The sequence below is a fragment of the Pseudophryne corroboree genome, chromosome 1 (assembly GCF_028390025.1).
Source record: "Pseudophryne corroboree isolate aPseCor3 chromosome 1, aPseCor3.hap2, whole genome shotgun sequence".
Lineage (NCBI taxonomy): Eukaryota > Metazoa > Chordata > Amphibia > Anura > Myobatrachidae > Pseudophryne > Pseudophryne corroboree.
The window spans coordinates 301,985,917-302,003,239 of NC_086444.1; the positions used below are offsets into that span (position 1 = coordinate 301,985,917).

At 45.7% G+C, this 17,323-nt stretch overlaps 1 protein-coding gene across 1 annotated transcript in view; it reads left to right on the forward strand.

Moving 5' to 3' along the window:
• Positions 1–17,323, forward strand: part of ANAPC7 (anaphase promoting complex subunit 7) — a 103,289-nt gene that overhangs the window by 67,615 nt on the left and 18,351 nt on the right. The window contains exons 7-10 of the mRNA XM_063964406.1: positions 4,038–4,155; positions 5,434–5,630; positions 11,174–11,398; positions 12,223–12,373. Coding sequence (XP_063820476.1) covers positions 4,038–4,155; positions 5,434–5,630; positions 11,174–11,398; positions 12,223–12,373 — 691 coding nt within the window. The remainder of the gene's footprint in view (positions 1–4,037; positions 4,156–5,433; positions 5,631–11,173; positions 11,399–12,222; positions 12,374–17,323) is intronic.

Here is a 17,323-nt window from a genome sequence, read left to right on the forward strand (position 1 = left end):
CAAGAAACAGGCGCTATATATGGCTCAGTTCACCAAGCAGCTGTGTGAATAACAGGGATAGTCAGTCCTATAAGTTTTAGGCACAGAAAAGAGAAGCACACTCCGCTTCTTTGAGTAAAGAAAACGATTCACAGATGAAGTGAAATTGAATTCATCAATATTTATTTAAAATATATACTAAAAACACTTTGTTTATATATAATAAACACTTGGTATGGTGTGTAAGAATTAGGTGATATGCAATACAAATAAATGAAAAGATAAAAATAAAAAAATTAGCATAAAACAATGGCAATAAATAGTCATCCCTTCTGTAATTCTTCAGTCAAATACATTCATCAAGGTCTCATTAAGAATAAGGAACTGGACACATCCAACCTACCACATTATTGTGGCCGTGGAATCCTTACAGAAGGTGCAGTGTGCTTCTCTTTTGTGTGCCTACATCTGGGAGCTGTGTTGGATACCAGTCTGTAGAGAATCTTTTTGCCTCAGTGCAAGATTTCCTCTATTCAAGGGAGAGTTCAGAAAATACTGCAGTCGGAAGACATCCATACATACAGCGATGCTGATTCTGGGGTCGATGGTTTCGACCTTCGATGTTGTGGAATATGCTCCGTTCCATTCAAGACCCTTTCAACATCTGATTCTTTCCAAATGGAACGGAAATCATTAGACCATAAAAATCCAGACAATAATCCTTCCTCTGGAAGTGTGGTAGTCTCTAACCTGGTGGCTACAGACGTCCCATCTGGACAAGGGTCACCCCTTTTGGATCACAGATTGGGAAATTTTGACAACAGACGCAAGCCTCCAGGGATGGGGAGCTGTGACAGGTCAGTATTCGTTCCAGAGACGATGGACCAGGGAAGAAAAGTAGTCAATAAACATTCTGGAGCTTCGAGACATATACTTGGCACTCACCCAGGCAAAGGGAATTCTCCATGGCAAGCTGATTCAGATTCAATCAGACAATGCCATGGCAATGGTGTACCTCAACCATCAAGGAGGTACTGTAAGTCAAATGGCAAAGAAGGAGGTAAGCAGCACAATAAAATGGGCTGACTGTTATCCTGCAGCCGTGTCAGCAGTGTTCATACTGGGAGTTCTAAACTGGGAGGCGGACTTTCTCAGCAGGCACGGCATTCTTGCAAGTGAAAGGTTCTTGCACCCAGAAGTCTTTCAAATTCTGGTAAACAAATGGGGTCTGCCAGAGGTTGATCTGATGGTCTCTCATCAGAACAACAAGGTACCTGTGTACGGATCAAAAATGAAGGATCCCAAAGCAAGCCTCGTGGATGCTCTAACCGTGAGATGGAAATTTCATCTGGCTTACGTGTTTCCTCCAATCTCTCTGGTACCCAGAGTAATTCGAAAATTCAAACAGGAAGGGGGCGCCGTGATATTAATATATTAATAGCTCTGGTGTGGCCCAGAAGGAATTGGTACAGAGATCTGCAGATGCTGTCCACGGATGCTCTGTTTCTGTTGCCTCAACGTCCAGATCTACTGATTCAGGGTCCCTGTCTTTACAAACATCTGGATTGACTGTCTTTGACGGTGTGACTCTTGAAACATCCATCTTAACGGCGAAAGGGTTTTCGGAAGAGGTAATCTAGACGATGCTAAAAGCAAGAAAGCCTTCTTCTGCTCAGATCTATTATAGGATATGGCATGCTTATTTTCAATGGTGCGCTGCCAAGAACTTGGATCCGAGATCCTTCAGAATTTCTAGAATTCTAGCTTTTCTTCAAGCAGGAATGGACAGGGGTCTCCGCATGGCTTCCTTGAAGGTACAGGTGTCAGCATTATCTGTATGGTTTCTAAAAAATATTGCAGACCTACAGGATGTTCGAACATTCTTCCAAGGATTGCTTCACATTCATCCTCCGTTTGTTCCCCCAACAGCTTCCTGGGATCTAGGTTTAGTTCTCAGGGCTTTGTAAGTCGCTCCATTTGAACCGCTATCTAGAGTGGATCTGAAATGGTTAACAGCCAAGGTGCTGTTTCTTCTGGCAATAGCTTCTGCTAGAAGAGTATCAGATTTAGGGGCACTGATGTGTCGGCCACCTTATTTGGTATTTCATCCAGATAGAGCAGTTCTCAGAACCAAATCTGGTTATCTTCCTAAGGTGGTCTCTAAGTTCCATCTTAATGAAGAGATAGTAGTTCCGGCTTTTCAGGGACCAGACTTCTCTGTGGGAGATGCATCATTGGACGTAGTTTGTGCATTAAGAATCTACGTGGATCATACCAGTGCTATCAGAAGGACAGACACTCTCTTCATCCTCTACGGATTTAACAAGAGAGGATGGCCTGTCAATAAGAAAATACTGTCGAGATTGCTTCGGATGACAATAGCCGAAGCATACTCCCAAGCTGATTATCCGGAATCGGAAGATGTCTCTGCTCACTCTACTTGTAAGGTAGGTCCTTCCTGGGCAACTTATTGAGGTGCCTCAGCTGAACAGATCTGTAAGGCAGCCACATGGTCATCCATGAACACATTCATTCGACATTATGCCTTCGACACATTTGCCTCTCGGGACGCTGCATTTGGGCGGAAGATTCTCCTGTCTGATCAGGAGCTTCCCCTCCCTTAGTACAGCTTTGGGATGTCCCAAGGTAGATCCTGTGGATCACTGTGGACCCTGAAGGAGAAATCAGTGGTTATGGTAGACTTACCTAGATAACCCTGTTTCTCTGAAGTCCACAGGGATCCCACCCTGACGCACTTGATTTGAGAATCTGTATACCTACTATTGTCTTCTTATCCTTTGGTGTGGAAGTGTATGTGTGTGTTTCTCACCTGAATAGGTCCCCCTCTCGTGTAAACTGCTCCTGCCTTGAGCTTTGGTATTAACTGAATTGCCTGAGCCGGGAGGCGAGGATATAGAGGCCGGGCCCAGTGCATCCTGGGAGTCTGAAAAGCTTGACTGTTTGGTGCCCAATCTGCTGCAGCTCCATCATATCCCAAGGTAGATCCTGTGGACACTGTGGACTTCAGAGAAACAGGGTTATCTAGGTAAATCTACCATAACCACTGATTTTCATATTGCCCCATCTTGGTTGATGTAGAAGTGTGGTACTTTAAAGAACAGTAAGTCTCAGTTTGCCATCATACGTGGCGTGGGTGGAAGATGACCGCTGATTTATTGTTTGGCACCGCATAGTGTGGCTAACGTGCAAACCTGTTGGCTTATCCCTTTACTATTGCATGTTATTCTTATTAATATTTTATTTATTCAGCACCAGTATGTGGTAGAAGAGCACTTCCAAGGTCCTGTAACAAGTGAGTAGAGAGAACAGCATAAATTATCTCCAGGGTAGACAAGATTATGTAGAATTCAGGAACCAGTCAGTCAAATCAGCTTTTATATATTTTTTACATTGTTAGGGTGAATACGCATACACTGATCGCTAAAAACTGATTCCCAAATGTTAGGTGGCATTAGTTTTTGAAAATAAAAATCTTTTTTAAGCATTCACAAGTTCTTTTTAATTTCACATTTCTGCAAGTATATCTCTGAACTGAGGGATAGTCTCCTTTTTGGAGGAAACCCAAACCTTAGCCGGGAAGTAATGAAGTTAGAGTTCAGCGGCCGTGTGGGACGCCGGCCAAAGTGGTTTTTTTTTTTTTAAAAGGGGCAATCATGTACAAGTCTAAACCATGTCTTGTACACGATTGCCCCCTTTCATAAAACGTGCGTGTTTAGCTGGCATCCTGCACGGGAACTCTGCCGAACTCTGACTTCAGTACATCCCGCCCCTGGTGTGAAATTAGATAAGCTGCTAATGATGCAACGCTAGCTTTTATAGGAGTTTGTGGCAAAAATAATTCATCAGTTATTTGTTGATCCCTTGTAAATATATTTGTTCCTACTGAATTTATGTAAATCTGTTGCTTGCATATTATAGAAATTGCTGAGGGGAACATATCCTAACATTCAAAGCCATTTTAATGAACTGATATTCAGTATTACTGTATTCAGACTTTATTGTGAAATACATAAGAGAGCAATGTCCTATCCTTCCAGGAATGGATATATATGGATACTTGCTGGCTCGAGAAGGGCGGTTGGAGGATGTAGAGAGTCTTGGCTGTAGATTATTCAACATATCTGATCAGCATGCGGAGCCATGGGTGGTTTCCGGGTAAGTACAATGTGCATCTTGTGCTCCAGATAAGCAGCTCTGCAATAACATGTTGAATAATTGAAATAAAAACTGTGAAGAATAGACCCAATTCCAAAGCTTTTCTCATTTAGGCCATATAATAATGTATAGTGATTAAATGAATGTGTGTTTCATTGAGGGGAGGACATCCTGCTTTTACAAGATGTAAATACAAGGTGTTTGTTTAGTTAGCCTATAAGCCAGACATCGTAATAGAATCCAGCTATTACAGGTTGAGTATCCCTTATCCCAAATGCTTGGGACCAGAGGTATTTTGGATATCGGATTTTTCCGTATTTTGGAATAATTGCATACCATAATGAGATATCTAGTCTAAGTCTAAGCACTGAATGCATTTATGTTACATATACAACTTATACACACAGCCGGAAGGTAATTTTAGCCAATATGTTTAGCCAATATGTTTTGTAACTTTGTGCATTGAACAAAGTGTATCTACATTCACACAATTCATTCATGTTTCATATACACCTTACACACACAGCCTGAAGGTCATTTAATACAATATTTTTAATAACTTTGTGTATTAAACAAAGTTTGTGTACATTAAGCAATCAAAAAACAAAGGTTTCACTATCTCACTCTCACTCAAAAAAGTCCGTATTTCGGAATATTCCGTATTTCGGAATATTTGGAATTTGGATATGGGATACTCAACCTGTATTGGAAACTGGAATGGATCAAAATGAGACCTAAACCTATTTTTGCCTCCTTTCTATCAGTGCTGATATTATTGCATATTGTGAGCCTTGGGCAGTCAGCCTGGTAAATGAAGCATATATACATTACAGTGTGTGTGTGTGTATATACATTAAGTATATATGTGTGTGTGTGTGTGTGTGTATATATATATATATATATATATATATATATATATATATATATATATATATACACATACACACACACACACACACACACACACACACACACACACACACACACACATTTGTATACATGTATATTGATTTAGTGAAAACATTGACATTCCCTGGTAACACAGTAAGGCTTTTCTTATTGCTTTAACAGTTAAAGGTCATATGTCTGCTCCTAGCCATCCAGATTTATGTAGCTAGCTGTAGCATATAATAAAACTATTCTATCAGTCCAAATTGCTTTCCCTTTTTTAATATTGGATGTGCTACTGTTGTTTCATGATTGCTTGTTATACTTGATTTCATGCTTCAATTCAACGTTTATTTTGTTCCATGTGTTGGTTCTTTACCTTTATTCAAGGTGTCACAGCTTCTACACTAAGAGACACTCCAGAGCTCTATATTTGGGAGCCAAAGCAATTCAGCTCAACAGCAACAGTGTGCAGGCTCTGTTACTGAAGGGGGCAGCACTGAGAAACATGGGTAGAGTGCAAGAGGCAATCATTCATTTCCGTGAAGCAATCCGATTAGCTCCCTGTCGGCTGGACTGCTGTGAAGGTGCGTGGGGAGGGAGAGTATGCCCTCAGTCTCTGTCCTGACAGGTTATGTACTTACGTGTGTTGGGCCCTGTCCATGTGGTTTCATTATGCTTTTCAATTGAAGTTCATGTGAGCTTACAGCCCCCATCATGTTCTGGCCTTCTGAAAAGGATAAGTACAGGGCATTTTGTTTAAATTTCTAAATGGCCATTAAAGAAGAAGAAGTCCTACATAAAAAAAGAAGAAAATATATTATACTGTATTATACATCTCCCCATCAGCCATAACATTTAAACCATCTGCCTAATATTGTGTAGGTCCCTTTCATGCTGCCAAAGCCGCTCTGACCCATTGAGGTCTGGACTCCACAAGACCTCTGAAGGTGTCCTCTGGTATCTGTTACCAAGACATTACCAGCAGATCCTTTGATCACTGTAAATTGCGAGGTCAGGCCTCCATGGCTTGGACTTGTGTTTCTAGGACTTCCCACAGTTGCTAAATCAGATAGAGATTTGAGGAATTTGGAGGCCGAGGAACTCTTTGTCATGTTCCTGAACACTTTTTTCTGAAGTGTGGCAGGGCACATTATCCTGCTGAATGAGGCCACTGCCTCAGGGAGTATCAATTCCATACTTGCTCTCTAATAATGTTTTGGTAAAAGATAGCAGGCCGATAAGCATGGGCAATGTATGAACGGTCAGCATCTTTGACCGTTCTGACACCTGCAGCTGTCGATTTCGACAGCTGCAGGTGGCAATGCCCATAGACCACAGCAGGGACAGAATTGTCCCTGGCTGTGGCGGGTGCCGGCTCCTGGTTGCGTATGGGATCTCGTGTTAGTAGTGAGGGATCTCACATGAGCAGAGGGAGCTGGCCAGGACAGAGAGACACGTCACTTCAGCACTAAGCTGAAGCGCTGTATGCTCGGGGGACATCGCCAGAGGGGGGAGCCGGCAGACAAGATGTTAGTACATCTTGTCCATGTCCGTTCCTGCTTCGCCTCGTTAATGAGGTGTTATAATACATTTAACCTAAAGAAACATACACATGTATGTCAGAACCAGTTGTCCTTCCTTGGACCGCTTTTGGTAGGTACTAACCACTACATACTGGAAACACCCCACAAGACCTGCCGTTTTGGAAATATTCTGACCAGGTTGTCTAGCCATCACAATTTGGCCCTTGTCAGATTCTTACACTTGCCCATTTTCTCTGTTTCCAACACATCAACGTCAATAACGGAGTGTAGTGTTCCCTTGCTGCCTAATATATCACACCCCTTTTAAAGGTGCCATTGTAATGAGATATTAAATGTTATTCACTTCACCTGTCAGTGGTTTAATGTTATGGCAAAGTGTGTGTGTGTGTGTGTGTGTGAGTAAAATCCCGAACGAGGAGAGACTGCGCCGCAAAGCAGGTACGGTGCGGTGGGAGCTTTAGGCTGCGGGGGATGGGGGTGACGGTTAGTGTTAGGCTGCATCCTGGGAGGTTAGAGTTAGGCTGTGGGGAGGGGGGGGTTACGGTTAGGTATCCCGGGGTCGGCATTCGAGCGTTGGGATTCCATGCGCTGGTATCTCATACTGCTCCCATTTTACATATAATATTTATAATAATAGTTGTGTGTCCGCACTCATAAAAACCCACTAGGTGCATCAAGGGGGTGCATTAGCTCCATTAGAGATCGATAAGGATCCAAAATACAAATGCTGCTGTATGGACACTCACCAGACAACAAATTTGATTGAAGAATGATAATTGTATTGCTGACATAATATATCCAGAGTGCATAAGGGCATAGAGTCGACGTTTCGGTCCATACTGGACCTCCATCAGGACCAGCAGCAGAGCATCCTTACATTGGCACAGCCAGAGGGCATTGGGTCTAATTCAGACCTGATCGCAGTAGCAAATTTGTTAGCTAATAGGCAAAACCATGTGCACTGCAGGGGGACAGATGTAACATGTACATAGAGAGTTAGATTTGGGTGGGGTGTGTTCAAACTGAAATTTAAATTGCAATGTAAAAATAAAGCAGGCAGTATTTACCCTACACAGAAACAATATAACCCACCCAAATCTATTACACAGGTTCTGTGGCTGGCTGACTTCAAGACTCCATTTCACCTGGTTTTAATCAGCCACAGAACTTGTGTAATTAATATATGTCCAGAATTAAAGGGATGAGGTGGCAGCCCCCCCCCTGCAGTGCACATGGTTTTGCCCATTAGCTAACAAATTTGCTGCTGCGAACAGGTCTGAATTAGGCCCATTGTCCTTTGGCTGTGCTGATGTAAGGATGCTCTGCTCCTATATAATCTCCTATATATTAGCCCTGTGACTCTGTGCCTGCATTTCTAATGCTGGGTGGAGTCACAGAGCCTGCCCTGTACCAGTGTCAGCACACCTGGGTGGAGTCGCAGACCCTGCCCTGTCCCAGTCTCAGCACACTAGCAGAACGGACCACTACAGACACACCACACTGCCAGGTAAGCAAGGAGACCCACATACCCCTCCCCTGCAAATACCCACCACCACCTACTGCAAACACCTTACCCTCCACGGCGCCGCACACAGCCGCTAGCCAGTCCGCCGCTAGCCCCCCCCCCGCCCCCCCTCGGCCTCCACACATCGCTCCCCACTACCGCTGCACACACACTCACTCACGGAGCCAGACCACACCGCATAGCCTGGCTCCCTAACTACCACGCCAGCTCCGATTCACGCTGTCACAAGACAGCCGACAGGAGCCTACCACACCAGCTCCCTCCGGCCTTCCCCAGCCCCGTTACCCGCAGCTCTCTTCCGCTGGACCATAGCAGCGCACATAACTCTCCTCCCCTCCCCACTACCGCTGCACACCCTGGCTCACAGAGCCGCGACACACCAGCCTCCCTCACTACCACGCCACCTGCGCTTCCCATACCTTCGTAACCCGCACCGTTCTGCCTGCGCCCGCCAGCCCTGTTCCAACTCCAGCATCACCCCGCACAAATCCAGCCCCCGCACCCACCACTATCACTATAGGAGCCAGCAGTAGCGAACGCACCCCGCACCCCTTCCCCAGTTTGGGAGTTAAGCTCCCGCACCCACCACTATCACTATAGGAGCCAGCAGTAGCGAACGCACCCCGCACCCCTTCCCCAGTTTGGGAGTTAAGCTGATATTGGGCCTCGTGCTGGTGGTGGTGGTGGGGGGGGTTCTATTACTTAATGCCTGCTATTGTGCTGGAAGGGGGGGGGAATTGGAAGTAAAGCTGATATTGCACACTCACGGCTAACACCCAACCCGCACACACCGCTCCCCCCCTCCCCACTGCCGCTGCACACACTGTCTGCAGGAGCCGCCCCACACTGACCCGCCAGCTCGCTCTGCACTTCACCAGCCCCGTCAGTCGCACCTGTCTGGGTACGGGCGACAGGCCTCTCGCCACTCCCGCATCACCCAGCGCAACCTTCAACCAACATCCTCCCCAACCTCCCGCAGACCTCACCACCATCAACCACACAATAATATATGTGGCTTATATACGAGTCAGCAGCAGCGCATCCCACCCCCCACCCCCCTTCCCCACCTTGGCACACAGCTTATGCTAATACACCACCACTGCAGCTCACACGAAAGCTCAACAAAACCATTAACCTCCCCCTACCCTACTCTCCACCCCTCCCATTAACACTACAAAGCCCCCCATACCCTTCACCATCCACCCACACACCCCATGTGGAACTCCACCACCTATGGCAGCCTCGGACATACGCTCCCCAATCCCCCTGCCACAACTCCAACAAACCCAACACCTCCTGCCCCCTCCACCATCCCTCAGCCGACAGGGGCGTAGCCCCTTACGACGGTGTGAAGAGCGCCCGTAGGGCGCAATGAATCACCTAGTATAATATAAATATTGGGGGGGGGGAAGGTAGCAGTCTGGAGATGCTACGATAAAATAAGTGTGTTTACTGTGCAGTCTTAACAAAGTTTCGGATCAATTTGATCAACAAGGCAACAGTGTGATAAAGGATTGTATTGATCCAAAATGTTGCTAATTTGCACAGTAATACTAATAGCACCTACATTTGTTCCAGAGTGCTGTATACTTTTTTTTTTTTTTTTTTCAGATTCTAAATAATTCATGAGGGAGAGAGAGAATAATATTTCTCATGGTCAATTATCCTCTAACTTATTATTAATCCAACTATTTTCATGGTTATTGTTATGCTTTGTTTACCAGATGTCCTTATAACTTTCAGAGCATCAAACCTTTGATTTCTCTGTACATCGGCTATTGGCAGTGTACCTGACCATAACTCTGATATAATCTGAACAAGACATTTTATTTCTATTTTTACAGTCTGCAACCTTCACCACTGAAACAACTCTTGTGGTTGCTTTTACTTACCTTCTCCTCTGGTGTTTCTGCATGTGCGACTGACCAAGTGATCTGTCAGCAGGTGGCATGTGTGGGCCATCTGATTCACTGTTCCTGTGCTAGATTTTTGTTTAAGCCATACTTTTAGAATGCTGCTGACTGATAGTATTAAGCGGAAGTGCACATGTTGGACTTCACCACCTGGGGGCAATGTTGCCTCTGTATACAGGTTGAGTATCCCTTATCCAAAATGCTTGAGACCAGAAGTATTTTGGATATCTGATTTTTCCGTATTTTGGAATAATTGCATACCATAATGAGATATCATGGCGATGGGACACAATTCTAAGCACAGAATACATTTATGATTCATATACACCTTATGCACACAACCTGAAGGTAATTTTAGCCAACATTTTTAATAACTTTGTGCATTAAATAAAGTGTGTGTACATTACCACAATTCATTTATGTTTTATATACACCTTATACACACAGCCTGAAGGTCATTTAATACAATATTTTTAATAACTTTGTGTATTAAACAAAGTTTGTGTACATTGAGCCATCAGAAAACAAAGGTTTCACTATCTCACTCAAAAAATTTTGTATTTCGGAATATTCCGTATTTCAGAATATTTGGATATGGGATACTCAACCTGTATTATCTTTCATTTTCTGACTAAACATGACTATATTGTTTTTAAAGTAACAAATTTCTATGTTAGCATTAGTATGACTTCAAGGACATAATTAACAGATATTTCCACAGGGAACAAAATAATGAGTTACCAAAGGCTGCCTCTTATTTTTGTTACACTCCACTACCTTCTTATCTATAACATTTTAACAAATAGTCTTCTAAAAGCACTCCACTTGCTGTCTTGTTACTTCTATAGTTCTGGGAGTAAAGTTCTGAGTTTACAAGGTAAACAGTAAGAATGTCAGACATCTGGCTGCATTGGGATCTCCTGTGCTTAGAACCGGCTGGTCTGTGGACTTCTCTGCATGCACAGGTAGATGCCTGGTGGTCACTGAGTAACCTGGCTCAGACTTCATACTGTATAATTATTGCTTAGTTTGAAGCTTGGCATGTAACACCCGGACTTGGCAGTGCTACATCAGCCATTTGATTGGATGATGTTTCTAGGCAGTACATACTGGTCTGACTATTGTCTCTGTTCTCCTCTCACCAGGGCTCATTGAGTGTTATCTGGCATCCAACAGTGTCCGGGAAGCTATGGTAATGGCCAACAATGTCTACAAAACTCTGGGAACAAATGCTCAGACTCTGACTCTGCTGGCAACAGTCTGCCTGGAAGACCCAGTAACTCAAGAAAAGGCAAAAACACTTCTTGACAAAGCTCTTTTACAAAGGCCGGATTATATAAAGGCTGTGGTGAAAAAAGCAGAGCTGCTCAGTAAGTAACTGTCTCCAGCAGATCTGATGCATGAGGAGAATACTTGATTACATATGATGTTAGAAGCTGTTCGGAATACTAATGTTTATCTATCTGACACAGGTGAAACACAGCCTACCATTCCAAAGATAGAACCTAATGTCAAGGCAATGTCATATAAAGAAAATATTCATATCTAATATCTATTAAAAACCTAATCCATTTCTAATGCTGCCATAAATAAAACACTGTTAAAGCACCTTTACCACCGAGTGTGGGGAACATTTCGTTCACTACTTTAAAATTGCTGCAGAAAAGTGGGGTGTGAGCTGGAGAACCAATCAGAAGCATCCAGGTCTGCGGTTGTGGCTTCACATTGGTCTCCTCTTTTGCTGAAGCATCAATCGCACTGTCCTCAATTTCAGCCAGGACCAAGACTCTAACCACAGTACCCAATAAAATGGCTTGGGAAGGGGCAAGGCCGATAAAGGTTTGTGGGGGCCCCTACCAATAAAATTGTCAATAACATATGCGGACAGTGTTTTTAAAAGGTATACTGTGTAAATACTTCCAGCACCGCAAATGTGTTAAATACACTGTATTGCCCCCAGTTCACATTATGCCACACAGAAACACTATTCACATATGCCATAGTTCTCTCCACACTGGTGATGTAGGTTTGTGTGGGGTCCCCTGGGCAACTGTCCCAGCTACCCTGTTAAGACGGCACTCGAAAGGGGTGGGGCTAACGTGTAGATAGTAGTGCAGCGTTGAGATACATGATGTGACTGTATAAGAGTGTCTCACCTCAATCTTCATTAAAGTACAAGATTCTTTAACTGCAGGTCGAGAACAGAAATATGAAGATGGCATAGCCCTACTGCGAAGTACTCTAGCAAATCAAAGTGACTGTGTCTTGCATCGGATGCTAGGTGATTTCCTTGTGGCTGTGAATGAATTTCAGGAAGCCATGGACCAGTACAGTATCGCCCTCAGGTATGTGTGTTTTATAAAATATATTATTATTATTATTATAATTGTTTATTTATATGTCAGCACAAGGGTTCTGCTATTACTTAAATTAATAAGCCAAACAGGAAAACAATGGGGGTATATGCAATTGCGGTCGAATTCCGGCTGGAATTCGACCTTTTTTAAATACTACACAATTTGACAGTCACATACCCTCCCGCCGGGACCCGAATTCGACATATTCAACAAAAAACGGATTCGACAGTCCCGCTGTCGAAAAACGGCCCAATTGACGGATATGTGCATCCTGGATTCGAGTTTTTGGATGGCACAAAAATGTTTAAAAAACCCAGAAAAAAATTGCGTGGGGTCCCCCCTCCTAAGCATAACCAGCCTCGGGCTCTTTGAGCCGGTCCTGGTTGTAAAAATACGGGGGGGAAATTGACAGGGGATCCCCCATATTTTCACAACCAGCACCGGGCTCTGCGTCCGGTCCTGGTGCCAAAAAATATGGGGGACAAAAAGCGTAGGGGTCCCCCGTATTTTTAACACCAGCACCGGGCTCCACTAGTCAGAGAGATAATGCCACAGCCGGGGGACACTTTTATATCTGTCCCTGCGGCCCTGGCATTAAATCACTAACTAGTCACCCCTGGCCGGGGTACCCTGGAGGAGTGGGGACCCCTTAAATCAAGGGGTCCCCCTCCAGCCACCCAAGGGCCAGGGGTGAAGCCCGAGGCTGTCCCCACCATCCAAGGGCTGCGGATGGGGGGCTGATAGCCAAGTGACAAAATAAAGAGTATTGTTTTTTGTAGCAGAACTACAAGTCCCAGCAAGCCTCCCCCGCAAGCTGGTACTTGGAGAACCACAAGTACCAGCATGCAGGGGGGAAACAGGCCCACTGGTACCTGTAGTTCTACTAAAAAAAAAATACCCAAATAAAAACAGTACACAGACACCGTGAAAGTAAAACTTTATTACATACATGCCGACACACACATACTTACCTATGTTGACACGAGGTTCGGTCCACTTCTCCAAGTAGAATCCACGGTGTACCTGAAAATAAAATTATACTCACCAAAATCCAGTGTAGATCGGTCCTCTTCTGAGCTTGTAATCCACGTACTTGGCAAAAAAACAAACCGCATTTACCCGGACCACGCACTGAAAGGGGTCCCATGTTTATACATGGGACCCCTTTCCCCGAATGCGGGGACCCCCTGTGACTCCTGTCACAGAGGGTCCCTTCAGCCAATCAGGGAGCGCCACGTCGTGGCACTCTCCTGATTGGCTGTGCGCGTCTGAGCTGTCAGACGGCACATCGCACAGCCGCTCCATTATCTTCAATGGTGGGAACTTTGCGGTCAGCGGTAAGGTTACTCGCGGTCAGGTATGTATGTGTGTTGGAATGTATGTAATAAAGTTTTACTTTCACAGTGTCTGTGTACTGTTTTTATTTGGGTATTTTTTTTGTAGTAGAACTACAGGTACCAGCGGGCCAGTTTCCCCCCGCATGCTGGTACTTGTGGTTCTCCAAGTACCAGCTTGCGGGGGAGGCTTGCTGGGACTTGTAGTTCAGCTACAAAAAACAATATTCTTTCTTTTTGTGTCACTTGGCTATCAGCCTCTCATCCGCAGCCCATGGATGGTGGGGACAGCCTCGGGCTTCACCCCTGGCCCTTGGGTGGCTGGAGGGGGGGACCCCTTGATTTAAGGGGTCCCCACTCCTCCTGGGTACCCCGGCCAGGGGTGACTAGTTAGTGATTTAATGCCAGGGCCGCAGGGACCGAGCTAAAAGTGTCCCCCGGCTGTGGCATTATCTCTCTGACTAGTGGAGCCCGGTGCTGGTGTTAAAAATACGGGGGACCCCTACGCTTTTTGTCCCCCGTATTTTTTGGCACCAGGACCGGACGCAGAGCCCGGTGCTGGTTGTGAAAATACGGGGGATCCCCTGTCATTTTTCCCCCTGTATTTTTATAACCAGGACCGGCTCAAAGAGCCCGAGGCTGGTTATGCTTAGGAGGGGGACCCCACGCATTTTTTTTCTTGATTTTACCCCATTCCCACCCCTTCCCACTGAAAACCATGCTCTGATCTCCATATTATTTTAGTCGGTTTTCAAAAAAAATATTCTTTAAAAAAATATATAAATAATACTTGTGTCTTCTTCTTTTTTTTTAAATTCTTTATTTTGCGTGGCAAATTACAATAGATAAACAGATATCGAGAGGGGGGACTGGTGGTCAGAAGGACCAACGTCCAACGGAAGACACAATTTTATAATAAGCCGTAAAAGCAAACAAAAATTACATAGCAGTAATTAAGTATCCAATTTGTGGGGGACGGGAAGGAGGGGAGAGGAGGGTAGGGGAAAGGGAAGACCACGACAGAGGAATCCAATCACAGTATATTTGCTGAGACTAGTGGGTATAGGGTAAAAGATAGAGAAAGAATGCAAGTGAGAATAAGAAGGAGGCAGAGAGAGGTCAGTCGGCGATGCCCATGGGTCCACGTAAGAGGCGAGGTGGTGGTTGACGTTCAGCTGTGAGCCAGGGGGCCCAAACCTGCTCAAAAACATGACCACGGTCATGAAGGTAGTACGTAATCTGTTCCATAGATGCAATATGCTAAATTTTGGTTTTGAGGGCTGAGAGAGAGGGAGGGGAGGGGTCTTTCCAGTGGAGGGCTATCAGTGATTTAGCTGCGGTTAAAATAAGTGTAGTCAGTTTACGGGAGAATTTATCAAGTGTCGGAGGGGGGTACCACAGCAGAAAGATCCAGGGATCTCTCAGTACGGGGGAATTTAGGAGAAAAACGAGGAGAGAGTGGACTAAGTTCCAAAAGGGGATGATGGATGGACATGTCCACCATATATGTAGCATGTCGCCTCTAGATCCACAATTCCTCCAACAAGCAGGAGAAGTAGACGGAAAGAGTTTATGTAGCCTGTCCGGGGTATAGTACCAACGGTAGTAGATTTTGTAAGCCGTCTCTTTGAAGGCGGTAGCAATGGAGCACTTAGCATTCCCCAGCCTCATGTCCTTACAGTCGCCACCCTCCAGAGGGGGCCCGAGATCACGTTCCCAGGCGAGCTCGTGAGGCCAGGAGGAAGGAAGGGACGAATCCAGTAAAAGGGAGTTGAGTGAAGAGATTGAGCCTTTGGAGAGGGGAGAGTGTACGCATAAACTTTCCAGGGGCGTGAGGGTTCGGAGGAGGGCAGGGGAGGGCAGGGAGCCTAAAAAGTGCCGGATTTGCAGGAATTGAAAGGGATTAAGGGTGCGAGGGGGTCTTCTGTTGTAGGTCAGGGAGAGACAACCATTGGCCCCGATCGGCAAAATCGGTTGGGAATTTAAAACCCAACGTTATCCATGTACGGAATCTCGTAGCCGAATATCCAGGAGGAAACAAAGGGTTCTGCCAGATAGGGGTCAAGGGTGAGGGGGTAGTGGTAAGGCCCATCTTCAAGGGATAGGAATCCCAAATTTGAAGATTACATTTGATCGTGGGGAGGAGTTTAGAGGCTGGGGGTCGGGAGGTCGAGGGCCAACCCCACAGGGGAGACAGGTCCAATAGATAGGCTGCTTCAATATCTAGCCAGGAAGCAGACCCCGGGGGGGCATAGGAGGCATCAATATGGGAGAGATGAGAGGCCAGATAGGACAGTTTAATATCCGGGAGACCTCTGCCGCCCGCGGAGGTCGGCCGTTTTAGGGTATTGGCAGCAATGCGGGGAGGTCTGTGGTTCCAGATAAAACGCACGAGTGCTCGCTGGATAGTACGGAGAAAGGAGGCCGGGACTGCCACAGGGAGGGTCTGGAAAAGGTAGAGCCATTTGGGGATTATGTTCATTTTAACCGCAATGATCCTGCCCAGCCACAAAATAAAAAGACTCCTCCAGGATGTCAGATCAGCAAGCATTTTGGTGAGGAGGGGTGGGAAGTTTTCTCTAAAGAGAGAGTCGTAGCGGGAAGTCAAATAAATCCCTAGGTATTTGATCCTCGTAGGCTGCCATCTAAAATTGAAATTGGTACGGAGGGAGTCAGCCTCACGGGATGGGGGGGGGACGGGGACGTGAAGTAGCATGGCCTCGGACTTGGAATAATTGATCTTGTAGCCTGATACGAGACTGTAGGAATGGAGGACTGAAAGTAGGTTCGGGAGCGAGATAAGGGGCTGGGTTAAGGAAAGTAGGACGTCATCGGCGAAGAGGGAAATTTTGGGCTCGGTACGACCCACTGGTATACCATGTATACCCTGGTGAGCTCTAATTTGAGAGGCTCGATAACAAGGGCGAATATCAATGGTGACAGGGGGCAGCCCTGACTTGTACCATTCGATATATTGACCGGGGCGGATGGGACCCCATTAATTAGGACTGTGGCAGAGGGGGAGGAGTATAGCGCCAGGACACCAGAGAGGAAGGCACCAGACAAGCCGAAGGCCTCCAGGGCGGCTCTTAAGAAACTCCAGGAGATCCGGTCGAAAGCTTTTTCAGCATCCAAGGAGAGCATGATAGTGGGGGATCCCCTGGAGTTTGAGATATGTATAAGATCCATAGCGCGTCTGGTGTTGTCTCTCGCCTGGCGGCCCGGCACAAACCCCACTTGGTCGTAGTGGACAAGGGAATGGAGATACGGGTTGAGGCGGTTAGCTAGAATCTTAGCAAAAATTTTAAAGTCCAGGTTCAGGAGAGATATAGGGAAGTAGCTAGCGCAGTTGAGGGCGTCCTTGCCTTCTTTAGGGATCACCACAATTCTAGCCTCCAACATCTCAGATGAAAGGGGGTCGCCATGGATGATCTTATTAAACAGGGATTGAAGGTGGGGGGAGAGGAGATCGGAGAATTGTTTGTAGTAAAGAGCTGTAAACCCATCCGGGCCAGGAGATTTACCAATCTTTTGTGAGAGAATGGTCTGGGTAATTTCTTCCACCGAGATCTCCCTGTTAAGATGGTCCATGGCGTCTCGGGGC